Below are 10,574 nucleotides of genomic sequence, written 5' to 3'. Positions count from 1 at the left end.
TGCTGTCCCACACTAGAAACCAATGTTTTTTGCATTGCCCCCCATTTAATCTTGATAAAATTTGCTATTAATATTTGTTGTTGTCACTGTTACTTTAAAAATTAAAATGAATCATCTTCCCCCAAAGGGTTTTTTTTTTTTTCAAGCAACAGTTATTTTCTTTGTAAAGAGCAAATAGGACTTAACTTTTATAGAAGTAATTTATTGGAAAACCCACCCCCTTCTCACAAATGCTTGTTTAAAAGCTGGTGATAAGCCATGGACTTCCCAGAACTTAGACTATAACTGTAATGTTCTCATTGCCGACCTACAAATTTAGGAATTTGTTAAAATTATTTCATAGTCTGTAAATCTGAGAGCCCTAACCAGGGGACACTCTACTAGACACTAAGACATAGAACTGATATACAGTCCCTGCCTTCAAGGAGCTGGCAGTCCAGTGGGTAGGGAAGACAGGAGCACACCCTAAACCCAGTGTCTTCAGTGTCAGGACAGGGGCATTGTGTGTTGGAGAGGGAGGCCGTGTGGTGTGAGCGTGTGTGATGGTGTCCCTGTGTGTGTGTGTACGTGAGTGTGAGCATCCCTTTTGTTGTGTGCCCGTGCGTGTGTGTGTTGCTCTGTGTGCGGGCTCCTGTGTGTGTGTGTGTGTCTGTGTTTGTGTGTATGAGGGTGAGTGTGGAAAGAGACACACTGAGCCTGATTAAGCGGGTCATTCAGGTCCCGCTCCAAAGTCACACAGACATTGATTTCGGCTGTTTCCAAAGCTTCTCCGCAGGCTGCCTTCTTCGCAAGAACGGCCAGGGTTGGAACCTGGAGATGCCCAGGGGTGCGGCTAGCCACGGGAAGACCGTCCAGGGCTCGGCTGCTCAGGCTCCAGGGGGTGACCGTGCTGGCCGGCTCTGCGTTGGGCATTACCCCTGAAGCCCAGCCACGTCGCGGGGCGTAGACCAGAGGCCTAGGCCCACTTCCAGTACTCAGATTTGGGGTCACTTTTTCTTATTCGTTGTGGGCAAGAGGAGTAAGGCGGCGGAGAGATCGCAGGGCCGCTCCCTTCCCAGCTCCCTCTCCTCCGTTCGGCCCTGACGCACTCCGTAGAGAGCTTACCTACAGCAGGGTTGGGGCGGCCGGGCAGCTCCGCCGGGGGCCTCCCGGACCTCCGGCTCCTCTACTGCGGACAGGGCGCGCGGCGTGGCTCGCGCCTCCCAGGCCTCCCTCTGCCTGCGGCCCGCGCACTGCCCCTGCACAACGCGGCCAGTCTCCAGGGTGACTTTAAACAGCGCTCTCCGCCCGCCCCGGCCGGACTTGGCTGCTATGTGGTCCTCTGAGCTGCTCAAAGGATGCAAAGGATCTCATCTTCACTGCCCGCAGAGGGCCACCCTGAGCCCCGCTGCTCTCTGGGGTGGCGGCGAGCTGGAGGGGAACTGGTATATTCTAAATCGAGGAGGACATTTGGGACAAAAGATCCAGCCCCGAGGGTCCTTCATCAAGTCTCTTTTCTTGCTGATGTCAGGGGCAGTAGCCGTTGCCTAGCACAGAAAATCCGAGGCACAAAGAGAAAGTAAAGCAACCCCCTCCTCCACTGCTTTGCACCTTCCCCCTCCAAGGCACACATGGTGGCTAACAGGGATTATTGAGAGCTTGCATTTGCCAGATACTGACAAACGGTTTTAGTTTTCTTTAGCCGTCTCAACAACTCTTGTCAAGAAAGGATTGTTCTCGGTTTATAGATTTGGAAAATCGAGATTCTAAGATGTTAAATGATATGCCTAGGGCCCCCTGAGCTCATGGTCTTAACTCCTGGGTGTTACAAACCGTCCTGGGCTCCTTCACCTTCCTCAACCCGACTTTTCCCAGCTTTGAAATGGAGGCTGTTTCGGGTTGGGGACCTACGACCTGCCATAACTATTAATAATAGGCCCTTCCTCCTTCTTAGTCACTATCGCCTTCCTAAACCCAGGGCCATTCTCAAACCAAAAGCAAACAAAAGAAACCCTTTAGGGGCAGTCATTGGAGGTGAAAGTCAGATATGGCCTCCAGGCACCTGCCCCAGGGTGTGCCTCTTGATAAAGTGCCTGACATAGTAATACACTGCGATTACAGTAGAGCACAGTGTTAGGATAGTGTTAGAAGAAGAGCATTAAAGTTTTCCAACCCATCCCAATCCCTATTCACAGAAAGATGAGAACAGGAAAGGATTATTGATTGAGTATCTACTATGAACCAGGTAAGAATTGCTAGGTGACTGCTAAATATTATCTCATTTAATCTGTTCAATGACTGTCTGATATAGGGGACATTACTCCATTTTTTTTTTTTTTTTTTTTAAGATGAGGAAATGGAGAATCATTGAGTAACATACTCAGGTCTATAGCTAAATTACAGAGTTGGCATTTGTCTCGCTCTAAAGCCCTTGACCTTCACCAGATCTTTGGTCCGCTGTCCCCACCCTAAATATTCAATGACGTTTTCCAGAAATTCGAGTAAACTTTTAAGAATCTGACAACAAAAGAGGTTCACAGCTCATTTTTTTCAATATTTTTCATTTATTTTCCAGGAAAAAAAATCACATTTCAATAACAACTTACTCACATATAGAATTAAACTTTGTTCTGAAATGGGAACCCCAGATGCAGTAATGTGTCATGTTAAATAATTAATTGCATATTTAGGATTTTGTGAAATGGGTGATTGGGAAAATTATAAAGAAAAAACATTTATAAAAATCATTATTTACAAAAAATGATATCCATACTTTTTTTTAACTTATAAGGCAATTAATGTTAAGATGGTCTCAAGATTATCTTCAACAAGTCAATGCCACATATTCATATCACCATTGCTCAGCAGAGAGCTTTGCCACAGTTCTGTGAAAGAAAAAATCTTTGCTTCTTTTGCTGGTTTTCTCTTGAGCACAGCATAGAAGAAGTAAAACTTTCATCACAGACTAAGCAGTAACGGCTATCAAGGCTATCAAAATAAAGTATATACTCTATCGAATTGGACATGTAGGAAAAAAGGCCAGGCACTAACATTTTGACTAAATTTAAAAAGTATTTTGTGTATTTTAATCCACAATTCCTTTTATGAATATTTCATGACCAAAGTATTTTGTGAAATTATATGCTCAGTACAAGATTATAAAGAAATTTAGTCTACTTTTGCTACATAGATCATAGAGAACTCTAAATAAAAGGCTACCACTAAATCAAATGACACACTGACAGCATTTTCCTTAGTTGATGGAATTTCATTACCTTTAGAAACACAGCAAAATTTCTCTGAGCTTCCTCTCCTATTTTCTCTTATTGTTAAAGTACAAGTTAAAAAAAAAAAAAATCAATGCTTTACATTGCCACTTAGTAGGAATGTGAATTAAAATTTGACCACTTCATTCATACAGGTCTTTTACTATACAAGTGAAAAACAAATAAAAATCCTTTTTACTTAAAAAACACATTTCAAACAGCTTAAAAAGCCAGCTGTATAAATTACTGCTTGGCCCATAGTGAAGTTCTACTCATAGATAAGATTAGCACATCATATGCTTAGCTTTTTCAAGAAAAACTATTCAGCAACAATTTTCCAATTCCCTTAGACAGAGAAAGAGAGAGAGAATATCAGACAGGAACCAATCTCTTTATGAATATCCATTTAAGAAAGCAAGAACTAAATACCATCCTGAAAAATCAACACAAGGTGTAAGAATTTTCATCCTAGCAACTCTTAAGGAAGAGAAAATATTTAACTTTAGATCTTGGGACAGTGATCTCTGTGATAGTTATTTGGTGTGTTATTTAAAATAGCTTAAAGTGATATATGAATAACATTAAGCATTTATTTTTCCAGAAAAAAATGTCACCAAAGGAATATAAAACTGAATGAGTGAGATGAAATTAACATTTGCATGGTATACTCATTCAATGGAACATTTTAAAATTATAAATGGCTTAGGTTCTATCAGGCTGAGTCACAACTCTGAATTAATTAAAAATTAAACTATAGTTAGAGAAATGTAAAGTGATTCAACTTTATTTTTTTTCTATCTGATAACAGAAAATTTACCCAGGAAATTTTTAAAGGAACATTGTTGATTTTGCATAAAAAGAACTGATTTGCAAAATAAAGCAAAGCAAAAAAAAAAAAAAGTGAAAGTCTCATTAGAAGAGTTGTAGAATCTTGCAAAATATATGCTAAACAGCGCATTGCTCTTAGTTTTAACTAAAATGCTTCTCATATAATTTATAACAAGCTTATGTAAAAATACTGTCAACATTGACCTTTAATGATTCAGTTTCCTAAAACTGTTTAATAAAATATTACAGATTGTTCACTATCATTAATTACACACTGGAAAGATTTTGGAACATCTTGGACAGATAGGGGCCTGATGTGTTAGTCTTAGGTGCAGGTCTTAAAAATAATACTTAAAAAATTAAAATAATTTCATTGTTCTGAATATTTTAGATGATAAAGTTAAATTCACCTAAGAGATACAGGTGACATTTAAAATAAAGAACAATTCGTTTGAAATGGCAGAAATTCCCTCAAAGTTAAAATAAAATTCCAGAAGCATCTTTTCAAAGCATTCCTGGCTATGTAATTTGCAGTTATTAAAAAGTGTATAAACTAGTGTTAAGAGAAAACTTTTCCAAAGGTTTTTCAAGGTATGCTTAGTCTTTTCCTGATCCAATAACTTTATTAAGCTTCATCAAAGCACTCACGTTTATTATTAGTGTTCATGGAGTGAGGATTATCATATAGGACCATTTGTTCTCATACCACAATGAATGTTTGCCAGAACTAGTAGGCCTGACATGACTTGGAAAATACTGGAATGTTGAAAACTGCAGTCCAAATATATTTTACTTCTTTACTTTAAAAAACGAAGGGCCATTTGAAAATACATTTGCTTTTGGTTGAAACACCTTTTGTTTTCAAAGTTAAAGGTGTAGTTAGCACAGGCAATGTACTATTCTAGGGATAGAAGGAAGTACTCAGAAATACTATAAATAAAAGGAAAAATAGCTTTAGAAGTTAAACATAGAGAATAAATTATTATGCCCATGGTGAATGTCAACAAAGAGGTGCCTCTTTGTCATAGGCATACCCATTTAGGATAGAAATCAGATGTTAAACATGAAGACCAATCAAGAGGTCTCACAGTGGTCAACTCCACAGACTTTAAATTGGACATTCCTTCAAGAAAGATATTTATATTTTAATTAAATGTTAAAAATGCAACTCAAGCTGGCAGAAGGTGATAGAACATCAAAGCACTGACATAAGAGAAAGACAAGATTTTTTTGTTTGTTTTTAATATTTAGACACTTAAGCAATGTATCCCTATCTCATTTTTCTTCCATACATTCCATGGACAAAAAGTAATATAACGGTAGCCATATTTAATTCATGAGTGAGAGAATAGCATTTAGGTACTGTTTGTCCAATTTAAAGAAAAGCCCTAAATAAGTAGGAAAAATACAATAAAACCTCAAGAGAAAGTGCACACAGTAAAGGGTGGTGGGGTGGGACATCAGAATAGCCTCTTTAATCAATGTAACTTGGATTGATTTGTTCATTCAGAGCAACAATTTACTATTACTTATTGCACAGAAACATTGTATTTAGTTATATTAACTTTGAAAACTATATTTAGAGATCACCCTTATTTTGATATTATTAAAATATCATGCTTCCATTTAAAAAATTTGCTGATTACAAAAGCATGTGGCAAAATGAATTCATTTAGACTGAATGGGATTTTGCTCAAATGCGTAATCTTTTGGGAAAGACAAAGCTTAAACCTAGACACACACACACACACACACACACACACTCATCTGCATATTTTGCTGTATTGTTCAACTTTAATTGACAGCCTGTGATTATTTTGAAAATATGCAAAAATAAAGATGATTGGTGCAACTCCTTTAGAATGAGGCCAATCCATGTTTGTAAAGTCAAAATTCTACTAGATAATAGGGTCAACTCACAAGTTAGAGGTCTGAGTGTCCCTTGCAAAGAAGGAGACATTTAATAGGACTTTGTATTTGGAATGAGTGACAGCTTGCAACCTTTCTATTCCTTTAAGTCTTTTAAGACATTGAAGAAAAGGACAGAAATATAAATGAGAGAATGCATTTCAGGCTACTTTGAGACTGAGTTAGCATTAACAGAAGAACTCCGAGGAAAAGATAGGGATCTTCCTAGGAAAAAACCCTATCTTTTTTTAAGATTGAAGTAGACTGAATGAAAAATCAACTCACTAGAAAAATGGTTTTCAAATTAGAATTGAATGCTTACAGTATGATATAATGTCAGAACTAATAAGAACTTGAGATCTAATAGATCATGATTCTCAAATTTTGGGTGCTTATCAAAATACGTATTCCCAAGTCCCATCCCTAGAAATCTATTGATTCAATACAAATTTATCAATGCCTATTACCTTCTAGGCCCTGGGGATATAGTAGTAACTAAGCCAAAATCATTGCCCTCTTTTAATAATACAGTGGCCCACAAATCATACGGATTCTTCTTCCATGATTTTGTCATCAGAATTATCCTTATATCACTATTAGTTTTTCATTGAGTCTATTACCTTGGCATTCAATTAGAGTGTACACCATAGAATAAAACAGAGGATTTTTTTTTTTTTTTTTTTTCAGAATGGACGAAGTAAAACAGATCAAGCTGTTCTCTTTGCAGTCAAGATAACTGGGTTACTTCCAAATGCAATGTCACTTTGGGAAAATTAATTAATCTATCTGAGCCTCAATGTCATCATTTGTAAAACAGGAATTAAAAAGAGTACTTACAATTTTTGGATTGATATAAGGACTAAATCCTTGTACTCTCTGTAGTGACTGGTACATGGTAAGCACTCTATATATCAATCAATTTTTATTATATATCAGTCAATTACTATGATTATACAACTTTCTTTATAAATCCTCAAAAAGTGGTTTATCTGAGTAAAGTAGAATCATGGAACTTCAGAGTTGGAAGACACTTTATAGATCATTTTTATGTTGTTAGGGTGTTTAAACTGCTCTGGGGAGCTCATGTTCAAACTGCTGGAGAAACTCCTTCATTGCTTTGAGCTGTTTTGTCTAATAAAATTAATTTTATTAGGAAAAAAAATCCCGTTGTCAAGAAAAGCTTGAAAACCACTCTCAATCTTAGCCTCTCATTCTGAAGATGAGAAGTTGAAAAAGGCAGTGACTTGCCCAATGTCACACAACAGGAGTTAGTGGTAGGGCTAATGTAGTTATCTGCTTCCTTGAAAAGATTTAGCCATGGAAATAGAAATGGAATTATGGCTCACTTTGCAGATTTAGACTGCATAAAAATACATAAGACAAACAAAAAATTCTGTTGTTTGAGGGATTCCTATCTATTCACACAAAACCATCTGAACTGTGGGCATTCTTTCTTTGCAGGTGAAATACCATATCAAATACCATACAGTGAATCTTCATTTTGGCTGTAAGTGTAGAGAAGAACAGAGATTTAAAAATGATTAAAAATTTAATCTTAGTAATTGTAAATTCCAATTATGATAAAATTCAGATTAATTCTTAATAAGAATTTATTTTTATAAATTTCATGAAAATAGGGAATTTATTAAAAAAAATACTTTCCATGTTGCCAAAATAAAGCAGTATCATTCATGCTTTCCATCTTGCTAAAGCAGAACGTTGTTAATCATTATGTTCAGGAAATGGTGTTCTGGTTAACTAGAACGCTTTCTTTTTATTTTAATCCCTGGTACTGAAAACTGTCTTACTGTGAACTAGTCTATTTTGTGCTGACTTGGGAACTGATAGTGAACCTGACTTAATATGTCGTTGATAACTGAGACCCTTCCATTGTCTAGGATCATTTTTCAGAACACGAATTCTTATTCTACAGTACTGTGGATATAGATGTAATGGGAGATTATAACCTATAAGATTGAAAAACAAAACAAAACACCAAAATCTAAATCCCTGATTCACGCTTATTATGTTATTATAATATTTGATTTCTTTTCTGAAAGGTGAAGGAATACACTCCCTATTGAAGTTCTGGTTATTTAAAGTCTAATCATTTTGAAATCACTGGCTCCCACTCTGTTTCATAAAGACCAAATAAGGGATCATAGGATTTCTTCATAGTTTCAAATTTAGTTCCTGGAAACATTTGGATAATGTTAGAGATTATTGTAATCTATGTTTTTAATTACATTTTTACAATATCAACAAAATTATTCTTTGGGGGAAAAAACCTTGTGTTTAGTGATTCATTCTGGAGCTATATAAAATAAAACAAAATAAAATGTAAAGAGAAAGACATGAGAACCAGTTATATTTACACATTTTTAATATGTTTCATGTTAATATTCATTATTGTTTTTCATGAACTGATTACTTAAAACACATTTTTATATTCATATGCTGGATAATTCTCAATTATCTTCTGCTTACTCTCCACTGGTTTTAGTGTTCTAAATTTCCCCATGTTTCATGGAATTTTAAATTTTGCATTTTCTACTTTGGTTTCAAAACCAAATTGAATATCTTCACATAAAATGAGTTTATTAATTTGTTCAAAAAAACTTCAACATTAGACTGCTTTGGGGAGCCAACTGAGAGTTTGTTTGAATGGTAAAAATTCTGCCAAGGTAAAACAGGTCATTCTGAACATTGTTTTGGTAGCAAGAACTGATTGAGGAGTACAAACATTAATTTAAAAAGTTCCACTATAAACAATGGCCAGTCACAATCTCATTTTAAAAGTAAGACTTAAAAAATTTGATTTGATTCTAAAATTTAAAGGGGCTAAAGATTCTTTGTCAAATTTGAGTGTATATAAAATGAAATTTAGCAACTAATGATAAATATAACAACAATAATTATAGTTATTTGCTAGTATAACCTATAGTAGGAATTGGTTTATGTTTAAAATAAGTTCTATGACTTAAAGGAAGGCTAATGTTTTCAGATCTTAATGGGGGAAGGTTTTACAGTTGAGATTCCTGAAGCAGTTCTTTCTGAATGCTCATATTATGGGGCCAGACTGAATGATTACAGTTTTTATTATGTCTTGCAACAATGAAATGACATAAATTTTTGAGAACTCTCTTCTTGATTCTCCAAGAAAAGCAAAGATTTACAGTTTTATACAATGAATCTTCATCATCCAAAAGGAACTCTATTACACAATAATGCGAATAGAATTTCATTTATAAAGCTTATTTTTTCTTTCCCAAATGATATAAATGATGATTAAAATTCTCCTTCTGGATCCAAACAGGGGACTAAATTTTTTTTTTTCTCTAAGATTCTTAGTCTCAGTGTTTTGATTCCTGTTGGGGAAGAGGAAGACACAAGGGGCCATTCCCCCATGCAAGATGAGAGAGACCATGTGCTCAGAGCAATTGTGCAAAAGTTGTCAACCAGTTCAATTATGGAAAGTCTTGAAATCTCAAAATCGCAATTTTGGTTTTAGTCTCACTGACTATTCAGCAATCTCCACATTTGCTGAACTGTAGAGAGAGGGGGAAGTAGTTAAGACTTCAACATCTTCTTTATTCTTGATTATAATTTAATATACTTAAACTTTAAATATGAATTGCTTTCCCTTTTTACACAAGTTATAAAAATAAGAGGCCCTGTTTACACATTTTGCATTTTTATGAAATTTGCAGTTTGAAAAAAAAGCTTTTTAAAAAGTGGTAATTAATGCTTTTCTTTGAATATACTGTAACCTTAGAATTTTTTTCTGAAATATTTATGAATTTAATCCACTAAACATTTGAAGATAGAATTTTTATTTAGTACTAGAGTAAAACATACTAAAGACTGAAGAAAAGTAAGTTTGTTTCTTTTTTTTTTCTGGTTCCACTTAAGTTTCTTTATATGTGGCACCCCCTTTATGACAGCTATCAATATTATATTTAAATTTTATATATTGACAGAATGCAATCTACCTCTGTAAGCATTGTGCCATTCGACAGTACTACTATTAAATTTACATACCACAGTTTAAATTACATCCATTTCAGGAATGGTAAAATGCTAAAACTCAAGTGTCTAACTGCCTTACTGGAATGAGAGTACAATTTACAAATACAATAATTACATTTTAAAACCATTAACAATATTACACCTAGAAGTAAATACTGTAGGACTGCTCATCATGGTATTGTGGGAGGGAAATCACGGCTGAAAGTCATTGACTTTCTAGCTGATATATCCCAAGTGCAGATATTGGTTTGTTTTCATCAAACCAAAATTAAAACCTGTTTGTCATACAACAGTTCTTCATTATATGAATCCTCCAAATCCTTGCATAAGATTTTATCAGTTATCTGCCAAGTATTTTCCTGCAAAATAAAACAACATACCAACAGGTTATCTGCTAGTTCAATCATGTGATTATTACATGGGTAAAATTTCGATTCCTCTTGCCTTACCCCTAGGAGCCAAATACTGCATACTTCAGGGGTGCAATACTAATATAAAATACATAAAGCTTTTTAACTTTTCAATTTCCCAGGTCAGCTGGTTGTCTTTTCACATTTTCATGGA

The 10,574-nt window shown here is 35.3% G+C and overlaps 1 protein-coding gene across 1 annotated transcript in view; it reads right to left on the bottom strand.

Moving 5' to 3' along the window:
• Window positions 1–10,316: 10,316 nt before the first annotated feature.
• SGIP1 (SH3GL interacting endocytic adaptor 1) overlaps window positions 10,317–10,574 on the bottom strand; it is a 187,558-nt gene continuing 187,300 nt past the window's right edge. Inside the window, exon 25 of the mRNA XM_069480111.1 lies at window positions 10,317–10,369. Within this exon, the coding sequence (XP_069336212.1) occupies window positions 10,347–10,369 (23 nt within the window). The 3' untranslated portion in view covers window positions 10,317–10,346. The remainder of the gene's footprint in view (window positions 10,370–10,574) is intronic.

This window comes from Eulemur rufifrons, chromosome 8 (assembly GCF_041146395.1).
Source record: "Eulemur rufifrons isolate Redbay chromosome 8, OSU_ERuf_1, whole genome shotgun sequence".
Taxonomy (NCBI): Eukaryota; Metazoa; Chordata; class Mammalia; order Primates; family Lemuridae; genus Eulemur; species Eulemur rufifrons.
Note: the sequence above shows the minus strand (reverse complement) of the source record. Positions and strands in the feature narration are given on the sequence as shown.